Source organism: Rattus norvegicus, chromosome 4 (assembly GCF_036323735.1).
Source record: "Rattus norvegicus strain BN/NHsdMcwi chromosome 4, GRCr8, whole genome shotgun sequence".
In the NCBI taxonomy this organism is placed as follows: Eukaryota; Metazoa; Chordata; class Mammalia; order Rodentia; family Muridae; genus Rattus; species Rattus norvegicus.
The window spans coordinates 148,118,300-148,140,517 of NC_086022.1; the positions used below are offsets into that span (position 1 = coordinate 148,118,300).

At 47.3% G+C, this 22,218-nt stretch overlaps 1 protein-coding gene and 1 long non-coding RNA gene across 5 annotated transcripts; one reads left to right on the forward strand and one right to left on the reverse strand.

Moving 5' to 3' along the window:
• The first annotated feature begins 2,538 nt into the window (after positions 1-2,538).
• Positions 2,539-5,767, forward strand: LOC102548450 (uncharacterized). Its single transcript, XR_353556.5, has 2 exons — positions 2,539-3,119; positions 4,980-5,767. It is a non-coding gene; the product is annotated as an uncharacterized LOC102548450 (long non-coding RNA).
• An 857-nt stretch (positions 5,768-6,624) lies between these two features.
• Cidec (cell death-inducing DFFA-like effector c) lies at positions 6,625-19,507 on the reverse strand. 4 transcript variants are annotated; one of them, NM_001244798.1, is made up of 6 exons: positions 19,484-19,507; positions 18,524-18,601; positions 17,254-17,407; positions 12,801-12,959; positions 12,527-12,717; positions 6,625-7,656 (listed from the first exon to the last, which is right to left on the reverse strand). In NM_001244798.1, exons 2-6 carry the CDS (start codon positions 18,574-18,576, stop codon positions 7,497-7,499), a joined length of 717 nt encoding a protein of 238 aa, NP_001231727.1. In that variant the 5' UTR covers positions 18,577-18,601; positions 19,484-19,507; the 3' UTR covers positions 6,625-7,496. The 4 variants fall into 4 exon arrangements, with proteins under 4 accessions (NP_001231727.1, NP_001231726.1, NP_001019504.2 ...); NM_001244797.1 differs by having other exon boundaries at positions 19,473-19,507; NM_001024333.2 differs by lacking the exon at positions 19,484-19,507 and adding an exon at positions 18,794-18,816.
• Between the last annotated feature and the right edge of the window lie 2,711 nt (positions 19,508-22,218).

Sequence of the window (22,218 nt, forward strand, 5' to 3'; positions counted from 1 at the left end):
CAGAGACAGTTCAGCGAAGCAGGGATCTGAGCTTTGCCTCTGCTGAAGAAAAAGTGACATTTAGGGCTCTGGCTGGACATTTTTTCGAAGTAGAATACGAGTCTTAGAATAAAAAGGGGCGAACTTGCAGATTGTCGTTTCAATTTTGGAGAACCTCAAACTGAAAACCTCCCTTGTAAAGCCGAGGGAGAAAAGGTGAAGAACCGCAAGAGCTTGGTAACAGCCAATGACACAAAAGGTCCCAAAGCTGTGGTTCAGGTGGTAGAGAGGATTCACGAGGTTCTGGGTTCGATTCCCAGCACCGCATATGTAGATCACAAAGACCAAGATCACAGACAGATACATGAAAAGATAACCAAGGTAGGCTGGACGTGGTGGTGCATGCCTGTAACAGAGGCAGGTTAAAGCTGAATATGAGACAAACCTGGATTACACAAAGAAAACCCTGACTAAAAAAAAGAACGAACGAACGAATGAAAAGAAAAGAAAAGGAAAGAAAGAAAAGAAGGAAGGAAAAGTAAACAACTGTGAGTCCCACCCTGGCCAGTATGTCTCAAAATCAACATACATAGGCATAAATTGAAACAAACTTCAGAGCTAGGTCACTAATTGCTTGCTGTTGGGGTTGGGGATTTAGCTCAGTGGTAGAGCACTTGCCTAGCAAGCACAAGGCCCTGGGATCGGTCCCCAGCTCCGAAAAAAAGAAAAAAAAAAAAAAGATTGCTTGCTGTTTCCAGCACCCACAGCCTTGGACTCACAACCTCCTTTAACACCTTTCCAACTCATACATATGTCCATAATTAACAATAAAATACAGACTGGGCCTTTAATTCCAGTAGTCTACACAAAGTGAGTATATAACTCTGTCTCATTAAAAAAAAAGTAACAATTTATGCACATAATAAAAACAAATAGAAATAAAAATAACAAAATAGAAAATAGAAAATAGAAAATAACAAATAGAAATAGAAATAAAAATAACAAAATAAAAAGCAAGTACCTTAAAAAAGGCAAAAAACAAAAAGCAAAAGTGGGGCATGGTGGCACTCACCACTTAAGGCAAAAGCAAGAGGATCTGTCACCAAGCGACCATCCCCAGACCTGAGAGACTTTCTGAAAGGACCCAGCCAGCACTGGACTGCTGCTTCTGGTGGAGGAATGGTCCTTGCCCCCCCCCCCTTCCATTTAGAGGCAGAGGCTGCCTCCCGCACAGCCCAGTGTGTCCTTTCCATGTTCAGCTGCGAGAAAGTTAACCTTCAAACTCACATTAATGATATTGAAGACCAATGTAATTAATATTAGATGAGAATATGAAGGGGGTGCTCCCCATGATGGTATTAGCTTTCTAGGGAGGAGGGGAGAGAAAAGAGAGCCTCTTCCTCCCCATGGGTCGGCTTCCTCCATGTTAGGGTGCACCAAAATGGCCCCTACATGTGCTAAGTAGATGCTGGCTCCTTGCACTTGGACTCTGCAACCTTTAGAACCATGGCACAGACAATCTTTTGTGTGTGTGTGTGTGTGTGTGTGTGTGTGTGTGTGTGTGTGTGTTTTATTTTTATTTACATATAAGTGTCTATCTGTGTAAGTATATGCCACATGTATGCAGGAGTCCCATGTTATGGGCAGTTGTGAGCGTCTGAGCTTCCCATGGGCACTGAGAATGGAGCTCGGCAGCCAGTGTTCTCAACAACTGAGCCATCTCCCCCACCCCACGGAGATAAGCGTATTATCAACTTTCAGAGCTGTGTGTTTGTCTTCCTTCAGTGCTGCTGATGGATCTCGGGCCCCACACTTGCTAGGCGAGCATTTTATGACCGAGCTGCAGACTGGGTTCAGGTGTTTCGTTATAGCAAGGGAAAGCAGATGAAGGAGGAAGGGGTAATGGCTGGGAGGACATGACAGCCGGCCCTGACCTCTTGGCACTGTGGTGCTGTTTGCCCAGAAATGAACTGAGCTCACTATTCCAGTCATCCGAGTGCTCAGACCTGAGCGACCATTCACACAAATCCCCTGTGATGACTAAAAAAAAGTAATATGGCGCCAGGCATCCCGTAAGTGTCACGGTCCTGTAGCTCTCTCTGGAATGCCTGGGAGATCCGCCTGCAGGTGAGGTAAGAATAGGATAATGGGCCATGAGGTGTTAACATCTGCCTTTGCGGCTATAAAACCTGCTTCTCGCTATGGGAAAAGGATGGCATGGTCTTTTATTACTATATAGCAGGAAAGTAAGAAACAGCTGAAGAAAAAGACGATTTTCCTGCCCAGCTGTTTTGCACACCTTTCTGATGTCTTCCTCAAAACCCCACCCTAACCCCCTTCCCCATGGATGCTGCTGGGCTCTAAGACTATTGTCCTTTTGCTAGCAAGAAGAATCAATTCATTTCATCTAAATTTGAATGGAATCTAAGCTTCTGGCTTCTCCAGGTGGATTCGAATGCCACACCATTAGCATATCTTAACTGAGATGAGAATATCTATGGCAGCAGCACTGTGCACATCTGAGCACGTTTAAGGAGGCTTCCAGGGACTATTGCATTCTAAGACCTCTGACCTAGCAAATGGGTGAGCTCCTCAGAATTTGGGTGGGCTCTCGGGAGGCGATGGGATTGTGAAAGGTGGTGGAGGAAGAGCACTTCCTACTGCTTAGAGGAAGTAGGTAGTTTGTTGTAGGTGGTTTTCCCTGGAGAGTATGTCTTGTGTTGGCTCTTTCCTGTTTTGGCTCCATCAACTTCCTGTCTGCAGTCCTCTGAGCTACTCTGTTACAGCCTCCTAGCCTAATAGATCAAAGCCTCTGTTAATTGAGACAGGATCTTACTGTGTAGCCCTGGCTGTCCTGGAACTCACAGAGAGCTGCCTGCCCCTGCCTCCCGAGTGCTGGGATTAAAGGCGTGCACCACCAGATCCAGCATCTGTATTTTACTCACGTAGGTATATGTGGATCACGTGCATGAAGTGCATCTCCTGGAACTGGAGTTCCAGGAAGTTGTGAGCTCACCAGTGTGGACCTTCAAACTCTGCAAAAGCAGCTCTTAGCCATGGGGCCATTGCTGCTTGGGCCCTCTTTCCTTATCAGATATCTTGTCCCCACAACAGAAAAGGTGACTGACAAAGAAGAGAAGGTAAGCAATTATTTTACTCTTTGGAACTGTTTAATATTTTATCATGTGTGTGTGTGTGTGTGTGTGCATGTGTAAAATGTGTGTAAAAGGTCACACATGTGGCAGTCAGAGGACAATTCCTTCTTTTTTTTTTCTTTTCTTTTTTTTTGAGACAGGGTTTTTGTGTTTAGCTCTGGCTGTCCTGGAACTTGCTCTGCAGACCAGGCTGGCCTTGAACTCAGATATTCCTGTCTGCCTCTGCCTCCCAAGTGCTGGGATCAAAGGCACACACCACCACCCATGGTTTAGAGGACAACTTTCAATAGTCAGTGCTCTCCTTGTAACATGGGTTCTGGGGAACCAAACCCAGGTCATCAGGCTGGCCAGCAGCAAGCACCTTTACTTGATAATCTCTGCAGCCAGACCCTGTATTGTTAACCTTTTTTTTTTTTAAATTATTTTCCGTTGATGAATGTTTCATCTGCATACATGCAGACATACCATGTGTGAGCCCAATGAGGGCGTCAGATCCCCTGGAGCTGGAGTTATAGGTGGTTGTAAGCCTCTGCGTGGGTGCTGAGAATGAAACCCAGGTTCCCAGAAGAACAACCAGGAGTTCAACCACTGAGCCATCTCTCCAGCCCCCTGTATGGTTCTTTCTCTTCGTTTTTGTTTTTTGAGACAGTCACACTACATAGCCCTAACTGACCTGGAACATGCCATATAGACCAGGGTGGCCTCAAGCGTGCGTCAGTCCTGCCTGTTTCCTGAAGATTATATGCTGGGATTACACATATGTTTCTAAATCTCTTTTTTAACATTATTTATTGGGAGGTGCAGTTGCACATATATAGAAATAAACGGACAACTTGTGGGAGTCCATTCCCTCCTTTCTCTATGTGTGTTCTAGGGATCAGGCTTGGCAGCAAGCACCTTTATGTGCTGAGGCAGCTTGTCCCCAAATCCATGATTTTTTGGAAGGGATTACTTATTGTTGGGCCTGGGAATATAGCTCAGTGGTGATAGAGTGCTTGTCTAATATGTATGAGATTCCACACTCAAAAAAAATCATAGATTAAAAAAAAACAGACTAAAAAACTTTTGAAGACGATGACTGAGCATGAGATAGCATACAACATTAATCCTAATCCTAGAACTTGAGAGGAAGAGGTGGGCAGATAGATGCCTGTGAATTTAATGAGTTCCAGGATATGAGAGAGAGAGAGAGAACACACACACACACACACACACACACACACACACACACCACAGAAAGGACTGGTGAAAAACTTGGCAGAAAAAGAAGAAAGAGAAAGAAAAATGCAAGTGACTCTCTTGTCTGCCTTCACCTGGCGTGTGTAAATGCTCTGTCCTAGGCCCATTGGTGTTCCAGAAGCCTTTTCAGGGGGTCTCCTGTGCATCTCAGAAGCAGGTTGAGCAAGGACTAAGGACAAACTAGGCAAAGTGCACAGGTATAATCCCAGCACTAGGGAGGTGGGGAAAGAATTCTCCTGGTTGGAGGAGAGAAGCAACTCCCACAAGCTGTCCTTTGACCTTGTGCATAGCATGTGCATACCAATATCAAAAAATATCTGGGTTGCTTTGTGTGTTTTTAAACATTTTTATTGTGTGTGTGTGTGTGTGTGTGTGTGTGTGTGTGTGTGTGTGTGTGTGAATAGAAGGAACAGGGGAGAGGCTGGTTCATGGCTTACTCAGCTAAGCAGACCTCTCCTCCATCAATAGTGTCTAGCTCCAAGAAAGGCCATGTCCCCTCTTGGACCACTGCCTGGCCCTCTGGAGACTATAGCTTCTTAGCTCTCTGGAGGTCTTCCTCCCTGTCTGCCCCGTTGCAGGCTGCCTTCTCTTGTTCTCCTCCCACAGCTACCTTCATTCCAGTGGGCGCCAAGCTCCTAGAAGAAAAGGAGGATCCGAACTTTGCCTGGACTGAGAGGGCTCCACGCCAGGAGGCAGCCACAGTTAACTGTTGACCTTGTGCCTGGGACAAACGCCAGCTTCCATCAGCCCTCTCTGGCTCAGTTACAACTTGGCAGCAGGTGTGGACAGGCAGCTGCCCCAGCAGTGGGAAACTGATGCAAACTGGGCCTCCAGTGTACACCTGACCTGGCCCTGACTGCTCTTCACTTTCACTGGGCTCCAGGCCTGGGACAGCTGCCAGCAATGGCTTCCCAGACAAGCATGAGTAACTTGGTCTTTGTCTTAGTGTTTTCCAAGTCCAAATGAGCTTTACAGGAAACGTTATGAGGTTATGTAAGCTTTGGATCTGAGAGCTGGGCTGAAGCATGGATTCCTACAGGCTTAGTCTCTGCTGCCTACATGTGTGAGGAGACCTGACTGCCCCTCCTCAGAGCTCCCTTATGCACTTGTTTTCCCAATGCTGGGGTCACTGTCCTAGGTTAGAGACTCGCCCTGTGGTTTGCTGATCATGAACAGGAGCTGTGTGCAGCTGGCACGGGCGGTGACAAATCACCCGGTAGATGGGTCGGGACCTTTCAAATGAAACATATAAAATGTATCAAAATCTAACAGTGAGGAATCAAAGAAGGGTTCAGGTTCAATCCACCTAACAGGCAAAGTTCATTTGGAAACAGGCACATATGTGGATTCTATGATCTACGCAAATAGTAAATGTGGCAGGCTTAAAAAACCAACCACAGATTCTTACTCTAACATACATTTATGTATGTATGTATGTATGTATGTATGTATGTATGTATGTATGCATTGTGTTGCATCTCACAATGTCAGACCTTATACATTAAAAGGGAGTGGGGCTGGGGATGTAGCCCAGTTGGTAGAGCCTTTGCCTGGTGTGCAATCCACAGGGCCACATGAGTTGGCTGTGGCTGGTGGTTCCCACCTGTAAAGCGAGCCCTTCGGCAGTGGAAGCAAGAGGATCAGAAGCTCAAGGCCCTTCACTGTAGAACAAATCTGAAGCCAGTCTGGGCTGTGTGAGACTGTATCTAAACGGACAAACAGGGCCACAGACAACACAGCTCAGCACATAAAAGCTATACAAGTCTGCCAACCTGAGTTCAATCCCTGGATTGCACAGTTGTCCTCTGACCTTCACACCTGTACCATGGCATGCACACACACACACACACACACACACACACACACACACACACACACACTCACACACACCATAAATAAAATATTAAACAGTTCCAAAGAGTAAAATAATTGCTCATAGACAAACAGACAGACACACAGAGACACAGGCATGCACACACACACAGACACACACAGAGACAGAGGCATGCATACATAGACACACAGAAACACACAGAAACACAGGCATGCACACATAGACACACAGAAACACACAGAAACACAGGCATGCACACACAGAGACACAGGCATACACATGCACACACACATGTACACACACACACACACACACACACACACACACACACACACACACAGAACGATAATTTCTCCTGTAAATGCTATCTCCTGTACGTCTTGGCAAATGGTTCCACACAAAGAACACAGGCAACAGTGAGGTGTCAGCATAAATAATTTACCGCAGACTCTAATGCTGTTCATTCGTTAGTGGAAAATGAGAACAGGAGAGGTGACCGTGTGACTTTCCCTGGAGATCATGAACTATGTCCATTCAGTTCAGGAAGAGCATGAATGACAGGCAAAGCCACATTCCATCCAAGTCCAGCTTGGTGAACCTATGAGCTTACTGGGTTTCTTATGGGGGGCCTGGGTGAAGCAGATTCATCTGCGTTCCCTAAAAGTTCCTCCCTGGCTGGCACAGGTCAGGACCCCCCAAATCTGCATCACTTAACTCTACCTCTAACCCCCCCCCCCAGCACACCTCATGATCATGTGTAGCGGGGGCTTGGAGGGAGTAATTGGAATCCCAGGTGAGAGAACCCCCGAGGCCCCCTCCTTTTCTTCTACTACGGAGTGCTAACCGCTCTGGTACCATAGCCATAGGTATGACTGGTGCCGTGGCATGTTGCTCGTTTTGCTGCCTTGACTGGGGCCAAGGTATGATGGGGGCCACCATAGCGATGTCTGCTGCATGATGAACGTAGGCAGCCGGACACCGAGGAGCACCAAGGAGGGAGTGGCACAGAGGACAGCACATGGCGACACAGGGGCAGACTTGGTGCCTGCCAGGGGCAAGTGTTGGTCCTCTAAGGTACCTGAGATAGAACAGAAGGAACTGAGGCAGCCCAGGAAGTCCTCCTGTGACCAGCCCACTCCAGGGCTCCAGCCCTTCCTGAGATTTCCTTGATGCTGTGCTGTGAGAGAGGTGTAGGCGGGTGAGAAGCTCTCCAACTGCCAGGCTTGTGGGTGCTACTAGCAGAGCGCAGGGTCCCCAGTCACATCTGTGGCCGAGGAGGACTGGGGTCTTCATTGCAGCATCTTCAGACAGGCAGGGAGGAGGGAGGCCTTGGCCTTGGAGGGCTGTTCTTCCTCAGTGGCATCCAGGAACTGCTGCATGTAACTGGAGGTGCCAAGCAGCATGTGGCCTGTGGCTTGCATACTGAAGAGAGTCCAGCGGAGCATTTCCCTGGGAGATAGCAAAGGCATTCGGATCAGATATAAAGAATGCCCCCTCGGTCTCCCCAAATATTTTCTCCATTTTTCTATGCTGGCCTGAAGCAAGTGGCTTCAAGTTAACTTGCTCTCTCTGTCTCTGTCTCTGTCTCTGTCTCTGTCTCTGTCTCTGTCTCTGTCTCTGTCTCTGTCTCTGCCTCTCTCTCTCTCTCTCTCTCTCTCTCTCTCTCTCTCTCTCTCTCTCTCTCTCTCTCCTTTCCTTTCTTCCTTTTTCTTTTTGAGATAACAGTCTCACACTGTAACTAAGGCTAGCTATGAACTCATTGTGTAGCCCAGGCTGGCTTTGAACTCACAGTAATCCTCCTGCCTCAGCTTCCTGAATGCTGTTACAACTATGTGCCATCACATAAACCTAACTTTTTTGGTTTCGGTTTGAACACTTCCTAGTACAGACAGGAAGTGGGACGAGGCTCACTGCTGTCCTCCTACACAAAGCCCTGCCCCTCCTTGTGTGCCAGTTTTTCGGGACCCTTGCTTTTCCCTGTGCTTAACACGAGTTCTCAAAACAAAGCCTCTTTTTTTCCTTTCTTTTATTTTCTTTTGTTTTTCAAGACAGGGTTCATCAGTGTAGCCATAGCTATCCCTCTATAGACCAGGTTTGCCTTGAACCTGTGGAGTGTGCCACCACACCAGACTTTTTATTGTCTTTTCTTGTGATAATTTGTTTTTCTTTTCTTTTTTGTGGTGCTGGAGATGGAACCCAAGGCTTTACTCAAGCAAAAGCAGCTAATCTGCCACAGAGCTGTTTCCCAACCACTCTGGACCAGCCGGACGAACTTGCACAACACATTCTGTCCTTTGTGACACTATGTCCTAGACTTTATAGTCTTTCCAGGTCACTTTTCAGAATGCTGGCCATGAGGCTCCTATGGGTAATACCATATACTAAGACCAGAACTTGAAACAGACAGGGCTGAGCACTAAGCCAGACTGGTTTGGGTGTCTGTTTTCAAGACTATTATGTCTAAGAACTAGAGATGTAACTAATTTAGTACAGTGCTTGCCTCATAGCAAGAGTGAGGCCAGCCTGGGCCACATGGGACCCTGTCTCACAGGAAGGAAAAAAAGAAGCTTTAAACTGCTCTGGTTCTGAGCTCAGCTTCCTGACATGGAAACATGGGCTATGAGTTTGAAGTCGGCATGCGCTCTGCTGTATAGAAGAGAGAGAATGCAGCCGAGAGCAGCCAACCGAGTGCAAGTTCTTCCGCAGCTGTTTACAAGGCTGGGTGAGGGTCACTAGGCGTAGCTGGTCAGAAGAGCAATAAGGAAGAGAAAACACAAGAAAAATACTCCTGCCTCATGTTAAACTTGTCTCCTCAGGGCCATCAAGAGGGCTTTGTGAGTAAAGGTGTTTGTGGCTGCCAACCACAGTGATCCGAGTTCTAGCTCAGGGAGCCTCATGGTGGAAGAAGAAAGAGAACTGCCTCCCGAAAGTTGTCCTCTGATGGCCACACTCAAACCATATGGAAGCTCTGAGCACACGCACACACCACACGCACACACACACACACACACACACACACACACACACACACTAATAAATACATAAAATTAATATAGTTGTTTTAAGAGAGAGATTGTCTTATGCCATAGCAGGCGTGTACTTACACACATACATATAGAGCCATTAAATGAATGTTTTTTGTTTTTTGTTTTTTTTTGTTTTTTTTTCAGAGCTGGGGACCGAACCCAGAGCCTTGCGCTTGCTAGGCAAGCACTCTACCACTGAGCTAAATCCCCAACCCCTAAATGAATGTTTTTAATTAACTTCTATTCGCCTTCATTCAGTATGTGGATTTACATTCTTGGTGGTTCAAGGGGAGTAGAGATACACTTAGAACCATAAGCAGCTCACAGCAGACATTTTAGGCACTGGAGACTTGGTCTGAGGTTAGAAACATGGAGTCAAGTTAGGTTCCCAGGGTCTGTGACAGGAGGCTCACAGCCAGCTCCAGGGCGTCAGACACCCGCGGTCTCGGCATGTATCTATCTGTATTCACATGCACACACTCCTTCACAGATACATACACACATATCAGAGCTAAAATATTTGCTGGGCAGTGGTGGTGTGTGCCTTTAATCCTAGCACTCGGGAGGTAGATCTTTGAGTTTGAGGCTAGCCTGGTCTACAGAGTGAGTTTCAGGATATCCAGGGCTATACAGAGAAACCCTGTCTTGAGAAAGAAAAAAAAAGATATAAACACTGAAAATATATATTAGGGCTAGAAGTACAATTTAGTGGCATCATGCTTGTCTGACATGTATAAAACCCTGGGTTTAATCCCAGCATTGAAGTCTGTGTGTTCGTGCATGTATGTGTATGTCTTTTTGCGGTACTGGGGAACTGGACCCAGAGCCTTAGGGGCTCACTTTACCACTGAACTATAACCTCTGCTTTCTTCTTATTTTTTTTTATTTATTTTGAGACATCTCCCTAGGTTGCTCAGGTTAGCCTTGAACACACTCTGTAGCCTGGACAAGCCTCTAACTTGCTATCCTCCTGTCTCACCCTCCTGAGTTGCTGTCATTATAGGCCTGTGCCCCAAAGTCTGACTTTACCTATGTTTTCATGCAGTGCCTTTCAAGTTATTTCTCCAACTGGAGAACTGAGGCTTTGAGCAGTCTTTAAAAGGAATGAAAATCTGGCATATTCTACAAAGGAGTGGACCTTGGAAACAGAATTCTTGTGGGAAAAGCCAATCATGAAAGGACAAACACTGTTTGATCTTGTAACTATGAAGTATCTAGGATAGATCAACAGAGGGACAGAAAGTAGAATAAAGGCTGGCAGGGTCTCTGGAGAGGACTGAGAACTGTTATTCGCTGTGTACAGCGTCTGCTGCCTGGTGCAAAGGTTCTGGAAAGGAAGACAAGGTTTGCACAAATGGTCAGTTACTTCATGCTGCCAGTGAGACACTTAAAGTGGCTGCCACAGAAAATTTTAGAATGTGCAGATTTTAGCACAATTCTTTTTTTTTTTTTTTTTGAGATAAGGTCTCATTGTGTAGCCCCGGCTGACCTGGAAATTGATTTATAGCCTAGAACTCACAGAAATTCATTTGACTCTGCCTCCCAAATGCTGGGATTAAAGGCGTGCACTACACCACTTAGTCCTTAGCACCACTTGACAGTGTCTTATTTTGTGTGTATCTGAGTGCAGGGCCCATAGAGGCCAGAAAAGAGCGACAGAGCCCCCTGGAGCTGCAGAAACGAGCTGGCTGACTTGAGTGCTGGGTGCTGGGAACTATTCCTTTTTTTTTTTCCCCCCCCCCCCCCCCCCGGAGCTGGGGACCAAACCCAGGGCCTTGCGCTTCCTAGGCAAGTGCTCTACCACTGAGCTAAATCCCCAACCCCTTGGGAATTATTTCTTAATGGCTCTGCCATTTCTCCGCTGGTGTTTTGCTTTGTGGTGGGTGTTTTGATTTATTTTGTTTTGTTTTTCCTTGTTGTTGTTTTGTTTTGTTTTGTTTTGAGACAAGGTCTTATCTGGCCCAAGCTAACCTTGAACTTCTGATTCTCTACTTCCAGTATTTATATATACTATATATAAGCACACTGTAGCTGTCTTCAGACACACAGAAGAGGGCATCAGTTCTCATTACAGATGGTTGTGAGCCACCATATAGTTGCTGGGATTTGAACTCAGGACCTCTGGAAGAGCAGTCCACATTTTCAGTTTTAAAAATGATTAACTGTGAGGGGGCTGGAGGGATGGCTTAGTGGTTAAGAGTACTGACATCTTCTGGTGTGTCTGAAGACAGCTACAGTGTATTCATATATATAAAACAAATAAATCTTGAGAAGATGATTAGCTGTGGAAATAGCTCAGGATACGCGTGCACGACGAGTAGTACCCGTGAGACTCCAACTTCAGCACACACAAGAAAGTTCCTCAGCCAGCTATTCTAGAAAGTCTACTTTTGGGGGTGAAAAATTGTACTTTGCTATACTAGAAAACCTTAAAACTACACACACACACACACACACACTCTCACTCTCACACACACACTCACACACACACTCACACAATACACACACACATACACACACTCACACACACTCACACACACATACACACACTCACACACACTCAGTCACACACACTCACACACTCAGTCACACACACTCACACACACACTCAGTCACACACACACACCACTCACTCACACACATTCACACACTCACACACATACACACACTCACACACACACTCACATAAACACACACACATACACACACTCACACACACTCAGTCACACACACTCACACACTCTCACACACTCTCACTCACACACACTCACACACTCACACACTCTCACTCACACACACTCACACAATACACACACTCACACACACACTCACACACACACGCACACATACACACCACTCACACACACATTCACACACATACACACACTCACATAAACACACACACTCACACACTCAGTCACACACACTCTCACTCACACACACACTCACACAATACACACACTCACACATACTCACACACACTCACACACATACACACCACTCACACACACACATTCACACACACACTCAGTCACACACACTCAGTCACACACACTCACACACTCACTCACACACTCAGTCACACACTCAGTCACACATTTACACACTCTCACACACACACACATACACACACCCTAATGCAAATCAAGTCACTTAGATCCCTGCACAGATGTGGCAGTCACTCTTTGTTTATCCCCAGTGTCCACCCAGCCCCTGAGAGTTTTGCTTTGGGCAGACAGGTCGGGGTTCTTAGCGTTTTCCCACCCAGACCCTGTCTGTCCCAACCCACTCACTTCACGATGCGTTTGGCCCTGTAGCAGTGCAGGTCATATGAAAGCGAGTATGTGTCATAGAGGGTTGCCTTCACGTTCAGGCAGCCGATGAAGTCCTGAGGGTTCAGCTTGTACAGGTCAAAGGTTACCCGGGCCACGTCGATCTTCTTAGTTGGCTTCTGGGAAAGGGATAGCTGGGCTTTCTTCTTGCGCTGCAAAACAAGCCCATGTAAGCTCACCCCCGGAACCCCTCCCGAGCTCTCCACATTCACCCCTGCCCCAGGAGGTCCGTCACCTGTTCTGATGGGGACTTCCACTTCTGCCCCTTCTGCAGGACCATGAACACTGTATCTCTTGGTAGGGCTTGGAAGTATTCTTCTGTCTCCACGATTGTGCCATCTTCCTCCAACACCAGGGAGAAGGGCTTGTCTTTAAGCTTCAAGATGTCTTGGACCTGAAAAAACCGTTAGTGACATTTCTGCCACCCCTATGGAGCCATAGTGCTGAGGGACGGAGACTTATGCCAAAGCACCAGCTGCCAGAGGAAAACCAGGGGAGCTGGGTCTTACTACGTCGCTTAGGTTGGCCTGGAACTCGCCATGTAGCACAGGTTAGTGCTGCCATCTCTTTCTATCTTCCGGCCTCAGCCTCTCAAGTAATTTGGATTACAGGCCTATACCACCGGGCCAGTTAGACTCTGCTTAGATGTTGTTGTTTCTTTCATTTTGCTTTGTTTTTAAATCTATGTAGCCATGGCTGACTATGTGGACCAGGCTGGCCTCCAACTCACAGAGATCCACCTGCCTCTGTCTCCCTAGTATTTGGAATTAAAGGCTGTGAGGCACCGTACCTGGCCAGCATTTAGATTTCTTATTTTTTAATTATGTGTATATGGATATGGGCGTATTTGTTATCCATGTCACTTGGCCTGAAGCTAGAGTTGCAGGCAAATGTGGGTGATGGGAACTGAACATGGGTCCCTTACGTGATTACTGAGTACTGATATGTCCGGCTCCAGACTGCACTATTTAATACAGTTTGGCCCAGGATGACGGATGGTATAGACCTGTAATCCTAATACTCAGAAGGCAGAGCCGGCATGACAGCAAGGCTAGCTGATCTGTACAAGAAGATGGAGGCCACCCACTACTGCACAGCGAGACCTTGTCTCTAAAAGGGGTAGGGGAGGGGCATGGGAGTGGGGAATAAAGGAAGGAAAAAGAGTTTCCGATTCAAACATTGAGTTGAACTGTCCCTCTAACTGGGTCTGGGGGAGTTTGAATACCAATAAATAATCTGTTACTATCATTACACCCTATTAAAATAGGAGTCTCTTTTTGTATAAAGTAGTAAATTTAAAGTATGAGAATTGTATATTTGCATGATATTGAAACTTCTTAGAAAACGGTTAATACTAAAAAAAAAAGTAACAAAAAACTAAAGTTAAAAAATAGACTGAGGAGGGACGGGAGAAAAAAAATAGTTAGACTGAGAAATACATTACACAGAGAAGCCCAGCTATTCCACCCTATTCTAACAATCAAATTAAATGAAACAAGACAAATAAAAAAATGTTATATATGCCTGTAAGCATGATTCTTTTATCTTCCTTCTCTCTGTGTTTATTTGTGGGGTGAGGAATTGAACTGAGGTTTTCTTTTTTTTTTTTTTTGGTTCTTTTTTTTCGGAGCTGGGGACCGAACCCAGGGCCTTGCGCTTCCTAGGTAAGCGCTCTACCACTGAGCTAAATCCCCAGCCCCTGAGGTTTTCTTTAGGAAAAGTATTCTATTGGGCTACATCCTCAGGTATCAACTTAAAAATATTTCTTAAAGATTTATTGTGGGGCTGGGGATTTAGCTCAGTGGTAGAGCGCTTGCCTAGGAAGCGCAAGGTCCTGGGCTCGGTCCCCAGCTCCGAAAAAAAGAAAAGAAAAAAAAAAAGATTTATTGTATCCATATTCGTGTTTTCTTTTCTTTTCTTTTCTTTTTTTTTTTTTTTTTCAGAGCTGGGGACCGAACCCAGGGCCTTGCGCTCGCTAGGCAAGCGCTCTACCGCTGAGCTAAATCCCCAACCCCATATTCGTGTTTTGCCTGCTTGTATGTCTGTGTTTCCCATGCATGGGGTGACCCTGGAGGCCAGGAGGCATCGGGTCCCCTGAAACTAGGCCATGTTGGGGGTGGGAACTGAACCTGTGTCCTCTGAAAGAGCAGCCCGTGTGTTTAACCACTGAGCCATCTCTCTGGCCCCAACAACTTGCTTGTAATCTTGTTCCTGCCAAAGCTATAAAGCATGAAACTGGGAACAGGCCATTCAAAACGCAGGTACAGGATATAAAACAACTGTCTTGCCATCTTTAAAATCTAGCTAGATGGCTCAGCAGGGAAGGGGGCTTGCAGTGCAAACTTTAACATTTGAGTTCAATACCTGGAGCCCACCGTGGAAGGAGAGAACTGACTCCTGAAAGTTGCCCTCTGACCTCCACATGTGCCCTGCGGCACGCCCCAGAACTCACACTTAACCATACACACACACACACACACACATTTTGTAAACATAAAACTACCCAATTGGCAATCCTGCAGCGGGGTCTCAAGATGAACTTGGCTGATGTTACGTTGCTCCCTCATTTTGAGCTGATGACCATGCAGGAGAAAATCCTCTTGTATAGACAAGGGAAGTATCCAAAAGTCATGGCAGCAGGTCGGCTATTTATTTCCTAGTGATCCAGCAAGCGTTTTGTATGCTTCTTACAGGTTTTGTTAGTCTGATTTGCTTCATATTAGCTTTTTAAAATCCTCCACAGCACTCTCTGTCTCTGCCTCTGTCTCTCTGTCTCTGTCTGTCTCTCTGTCTCTGTCTCTGTCTCTGTCTCTCTCTCTGTGTGTGTGTGTGTGTGTGTGTGTGTGTGTGTGTGTGTGTGTAGAGTGTCTGCACATCATCCCAGCACTCAGGAGGTAGAAGGCAACGGGATGAAAAGTTAGTCACACATCAGCTACATAGTGAGTTCCAGTCTAACTACATGGAATCCTATCTCAAACAAACAAACAAACAAACAAACAAACAATAAAAACATCCTCAACATGGGACGGTTGGCTTATGCCTGTAATCCTAGCCCTTGGTAACCTGATGCAAGAAGAATACTGGAAGTTCCAGGCTAACCTCGGTTACATAGTGAGTTCCAAGGAAGCCTGAGCTAAAGACTGAAACCCTGCCTAACTGCTTAAAGGCAAAAACCAAGAAACTAACTTAAATAAACAAATGGAATTTAAGCTCCAGTGGTGGCTCAGCAGGTAAAGGTGCTCACAGCCAAGCTTGATGACCTCAATTCAATCCCAGAACTCCCATGATGGAAAGAGAAAACCAAATCCCATGCACTGATTTCTACCCATGTCCTGTGGCATGCATGTGTTATGTGACACATACACACAAACCAATAGATAAACAATCACTAAAAAAATAAAATGTAAACTCCTCCAGTAGCGTGCAGAGAGCGTTGCTGACTTAACCTTCCTGGCGAGGTTTTCATCTCGTGTTTTAACTCTGCTCTTCCTAGGAACAGATTTGTGAGACCTTTGGAATGACACAGTTACTTGGCAACCACATCTCTGATGCTCTCCCCTCTACTCTGTCCGCACTTTTGTGCTGCCAAACATGGGGTCAAAGTCCAGAGGGCTGACAAAGACGCACTTCTGACCTGTCTGTGTTGTGGAGTCTCACTATGTCTCCCTGTGTCCCCTGGCAACGGAACCCTGACTAGGAGGTTCTCAAATTCTACACCGCTAAGGCTTTCTTAAAGTACCCGCTGAAAAGGGAACTCCCTGGCCTCATCCATGACCCAGTCTCTGGTGGTAGCAGGACGGGGTGTGCAGTGTTAGAACCAGGTAAGATAAGAAGATCCTGATGGTGGAAGTGGTCCCTGGAGCTCAGAGCAAAGAGTGAACCAGGCCTTTTGATTCAAGGCAGACTCAGCCACAAGTCTCATAGGAGACGACAAACCTGCCCCAGGAAGAGCAGAGTTAATTTGCATGAATGAGATAGGAACCTCGCCTGGAAGGTTAAGTCATCTATGCTCTCTGCATGCTAAATTGAATTCTGACAACGGAAAAACTACTTTCCTGGAAGTTCCAGCTTGGGAAACAGATGCCGGGAACGTTGTGTGGGGGCAGGTAGGAGATGCAGATGGAAAGCACCCAGCTCCTGTTTCCTCAACTCCTGACCCCCTGAAAGGTTGTTTTTATGTTTTGTGTAGTTTTACTGTGTGTGAGTGAAAGGTGTGGGGTGTGTGTGTGTGTGTGTGTGTGTGTGTGTGTGTGTGTGTCTGTCTGTCTGTCTGTCTGTCTGTGTGTCTGTCTGTCTGTCTTCCAAGTCCTGGACTCTCAGGCTTGAGTCACCACACCTAGCTTATTTTTCCAAGTATAAGGGGTACTAGGAAAAAGAACTAAGAGCCTTTTCATGAAGAAAATACAATCCAGCCACTGTTTTGTAAGACGTGTAAGACAGCAATGTACCACCCTCCCTCTGTCACTTGACCAAGCCACCCATCTGTCACACACACAGCTCTCCAGACACGTAATGCCAACCCTCCAGTGCTTATACCAGAAAGGAACCCTTAAGGAAACAACACACGCGCATGCGCATGCGCGCGCCACACCAACTCAGGCCTGGAAGACTGACGCAGCTGGCAGGCAGCATCAACTCTCAGCCAGCCCCTGGAGAGAGCTGACGCAGAGTACAGGTAGACCCCTTACCTTGCCCAGGAGGTCCTCCAAGCTGTGGGCCATGATGCCTTTGCGAACCTTCCGATCTGCGGTGCTAACACGACAGGGTCTTGCCCTGGGGGTCTCCCGGCTGGGCTCAGACACCAGCTGTTGGGTCACCACTGCAGTGCTCACTGCTACATGCCTGGGGACATCCGTTTGAACATCAGACAATCTGCCTGCTGCCCACTCCTGCCTGCTGAGCTCACATCTGACACTCCCTTCCAACCAATCATGGCCCCTCCAGATGGCTTTCTCAAAGCCCATCCAAGGGTGCCTCCAATTTGGATGGGCAGGAAAATCGGCTGGAATCTTACTTAAATCAGGCTCACTTTGGTGGTTATGAGTGGAGCCCAAGGACTGTACGTCTAACAAGTCCCCAAACTGTGTCAGTGTAGCTGGTCCACACTGTGGACCACTCTGTTGACTACTCTGCTCTAAGGCCTTGTTTACTTCGTAGTAAAGTGGGGTGAAATGGGAGGGGGGACCCTGTAGTATATTTTTGGACTCTCGGATACATAGGGTAGAAAGAAAGGAGATGAGAGAATCTGAGTCTGGGCTTTACTGAGTTCGATTTCAAAGTTTGTCTCTCCTACAGACTTGCTAGGCAACAGGTGACAGAATGCTCAACCAGTGACTCAATTTCCCCATCTATTGACTTGACATATTGACTTCCCAGAGCAGGCATGAGGCTCCTAGGAGATCAGGAATGGAGGCACCCAGCGCAGAGCCTCTCTACTCCAGATGTGAGGGGAATTCCATGATGGTGTCAGAGAAGAGTGTAGCCTGGGCACTTATCCAGACTACAAGCTCAGGCACTGCTCTAGTCAGCTCAGATCTCAATCAGGTCTGTCGGGGCTTATTGTAAGATTTTTTGCTTGTTTGTAGCTCTGGTTGATCTGGAACTTTCTATGCATACCAGACTGTCTTCAAATTCACCAAGATCTGCTTGCCTCTGCTCACCAAGTGCCAGCATTCAAAGTATGTGCCACCATGCCTGGCCATATCTGTATTTCAACTACACACCCACAATGACTTCTCTTTTTTTGACCTAGGATAGCCCTGGCTAACCTGGAACTGTAGATTAAGCTGACCTCGAATTCACAAAGATCTTCCTGCTTCTGGCTCCTGAGTGCTGAGATTAAAAGCGTATACCACAGCCACAGCCAACCCTTAAATGGCTTTTATGCCCACTAAAAGTACAAGAAGTTCTAGCTGATGTCCCCCAGGTTGCTTCTTGTTTATTCCTGGCTCCCCTCACCTGGACAGTGACCTAGGGTAGAGAAGGCTGAGAGACTTCATAGCATAGTCCATTCTTGTCAGCTGGATTGTGTTAGACCTGAAACAGAGGCAGAAGCTCATCAGTTAGCGGAAAGGGAGGGGTCCCTCTCTCTCTTTGACCCAATGCACCCCAACCCCCACACAGCAACCCTCTGCCCCAGTCTCTCCTCTGACCACCCATTTCCTGTGAGCCAGAGTCTACCACTCCCACCTACTCTACAGCCGCTCCCCAGCCCCCAGCAGCACTCACTCCATTGTTTCTCTGACCCAAGCTCTGGTCACACTGAGCCGAGAAGCTGAAGTCAGGGCTGAAGAGGCCCTCACTGATTTGTCCCTGTCCCAGGGGACAGAGTCCACTTCACGCTGGCAGGAGGTGAGTCACACCTCCTCATGCTCTGAGGGACCTGAAAGTCACCTATAGTCCAGAAACTCTACAGGCAGCCAGACGGGGGAGCCTGCTTTGCCCATGGGCCCTTGAGCAATAGAGTCCTCCTGAGGTTTGGCACTGGCCAAAAGAAGTTTTGTACTAAAGACCATCTAGGTTTGTGCTCTCCAATACCACCTAAGTCCCAGGTTCCCTGCTGCTACCTCAGGAAAGCTTTGCTGATGGTTTGCAGAAGGACCCTCCATCCTCCCCGTCCCATGTCCATGTCTCTGTAGCTCCTGTGTCCTTGCTGTCTCTGTTTTCAGCCCTTAGCACCAGGAGTGGGCATGGGACAGAACTGCGTCCTCAGCCACGTCAAATCACTCTGTGCATCTGATAACTCTGGTTCTCCTCAGGTCACCCCTACAGAGTCAGAGTCCCCTCACCCCAACTCCACACTACCCAAGCACACTTATTCCAACCCTGTTCCTTATACCTAACCCCTCACACAGCAACCCTCCCCCCAACACCTGCTCTCTAGTAGCCAAATACCCCAGCTCCTCACCTCCCCCTCACCTCCCAGCCTCCTGGCAATACCGAGTGGCCAGGCACAGCCCAGGCCTCCCTCCATTTTATTTCTGTCTCCCGTGAAGCCACTCCCCTGGCCCTCAGCCCCAGCTAGGGAAAAGAGCATAGGGAGTATGTTCGAAACTCTCCCCTAGGGATTTCAAGTCAGACTGACTCCCAAAAAGCCCTGAAATGGGGAAGAAGACATGTTTCGAAAATTTTAGAAGAGGTACCGCCCATGGCACTAGGCAAGAGGGCACAGAAAGCAATAGATGTGGCTATAGAGGGTCCGGCGTCTATTACCAGCACCTATACGGCGACTCACATTGTTTGTAACTCTGGTTCTAGGGGATCTGTCACTTCGTCAGGCCTCTGTGGACACTGCACCACCAAACCTGGCTAAGATGAGTTCTTTATAAATGCCTGACACATCTGTAGGCACAGCTGATTGGGAAGCTGATTCAAACCTTAATGCAGCAACATGAAGACAGAGTTACATAGACTTTTTCTGTCCTGTAGTCACCTGTTGGGCCTCTGCAGCCCAGAGGGGGGACTCACTGGCTCTCACGAGATGCATTATTTAGAGCTCAGCCAGTCCATGAAAGAGGCACATTCATTCATCAAGCACTTCCAGCGTGTCACTCTAGGGGCTCATCAGAAAGCAGGACAGCCTCAGCCCACACCTGGTGGAGCTGGACTGGAGAAAGGGGCAAATAAAGAATGAGTAATGGATCCAGGAGTGGTGAAGTACACCTACCTCTCTCTCGCTCTGAGCCTCCAGAGGCTTACACACAAACACCACCAGTCTAAGGTCAGCCTGGGCCACACTGTGAGAGAGATTACCTCAAAAAGAAAAGTTTATTTGTGTATTTGTTGTTTCATTTTGTCTCTTTCTTTGTTTCTAATAATCATGTTCTGGGAAGAAAACAACAACAACAACAACCAAAACAATGTAGTTGGTGAGGTGACTGAGGGCTGGATCCCAGCACTTGGGAGGCAGAGGCAAGTTGACTGCTTTGAGTTTAAGGTCCCTCCTGAGCTACATAAGGAGTTGCAGGCCTGTAGGACCCTGAAAGGCAGCCTGGTTCCCGGTTGAGCTAAGGCTAGAAGTCCCGCAGACCCTGAGGGGACAGTAGGAGTTTTGCCTGTTCTTGGACACCAGCCCATGTCACTAGCCCCAGCCCCCCATAGATTTGTGGCCATCAGTTATGTAAGGGCAACACCCCAAGTCACCCCACAGGTAGGAAAGGATGAAAGTGGTCTCAGAGACTCAGACAGCTCTCCATGCTGTGGAGGTACCTAAGGTCTGGAGGCTTAGCTAATAAGCTTTCCTTCCTAGAAACTCCTCCCTGCAAAGGGTATTTAATCTCAGGCCCAACCTGAGAAGTGGGGTACAGTTGTACTCATCCAGTTTATGCCATGACAATAAATGCCTTAAAACTGTGGACTTTCTCTTTTCATTGGGAGCCATGTTGGGAGTCATGGAGAAGGCCCTCGCCTATAGAGCCCCCATCTAATTCCCCTAGAAGGCCTCTCTGTGCTCCCACCCACGACCACCACCAAGCCCAAGCTTGCAGCCTACTGCTGTGAAGCCAAGGGCAGGACCAGTCAGAGCTCCCCTTCCCCCCAAATCCTGGCCTCAGGCTAGATCCAGCCCTTGGACCTCAACTCCATTTTCAACTCTTCTGCGGTTGCCAGCAGTGCCTGAATGTCCACAAGCCTGAGGACCAGCCTTATTGCAGGCCTGTAACTTCCAAGCCAGCTCCAGCTGTCCCATGCCTTAGACTGGGCTTTCCCACCCCCAGAATGGTGTCCTGGGACTTCCCTCTGGCCCAACACCCACCAGGGACAGTGTGGGATAAGTGTGGTCAATTCCCAAGTCCCGCCTCCCCAAGCAGCCATGCAGACTCAAGACTCACAACCCTACACAGACCAGCGTGGATTATAGAGTAAGACCTTGTCTTCGTTAGGGTTTTTTTTTTTTTTTGTTTGTTTGTTTTGTTTTGTTTTTAAAGATTTATTTATTTATTATACGAGTACACTGTAGCTGTCCTCAGACGCACCAGAAGAGGGCATCAGATCCCTTTACAGATGGTTGTGAGCCACCATGTGGTTGCTGGGATTTGAACTCAGGACCTATGGAAGAGCAGTCAGTGCTCTTAACCACTGAGCCATCTCTCCAGCCCTTCGTTAGGGTTTTATTGCTGTGAAGAGACACCATGACCAAGACAAGCCTTATAAAAGGACAATATTTAATTGGGGCTGACTTACAGGTTCAGAGGTCCAGTCCATTATCATCAAAGCAGGAGCATGGCAGCATCCTGCAGGCAGGGTGCAGGGGGAGCTGAGAGTTCTACATCTTCATCTGAAGTCCACTAGAAGAAGACTGGCTTCCAGGCAGCTAGGATGAGGGTCTTAAGCCCAAGCCCACAGTGACACACTTCTTCCAATAAGGCCACACCTCCTAATAGTGCCACTCCCTGGGCCAAGCAAATTCAAACCACCTCAGAGACCTTGACTTTCAAAACAGTATGAGGGCCATTAAAATTGCTTCTTGAGTGTTTACAAACTCAATGAATTCAATCACTGGGACCTACACAATGGATAGAACTTACTCCATGAGTCATCTTCTGACTCACGGGTCTGACTGACAAGTCCTGTGCGTATATGTCACACATATTATATAAATTAGTATAAAAGTTAAAAATTAAAAACCCCATAAACAAACAACAACAAAGCCAATG

Coding starts and splice junctions, on each gene's coding strand:
- Cidec (NM_001024333.2), bottom strand. Junction 12,960..17,253: donor TGGAGGACCTCCTGGGCAAG/GTAAGGGGTCTA, acceptor CGGTTTTTTCAG/GTCCAAGACATCTTGAAGCT. Junction 12,718..12,800: donor GGAAGTCCCCATCAGAACAG/GTGACGGACCTC, acceptor CTTGTTTTGCAG/CGCAAGAAGAAAGCCCAGCT.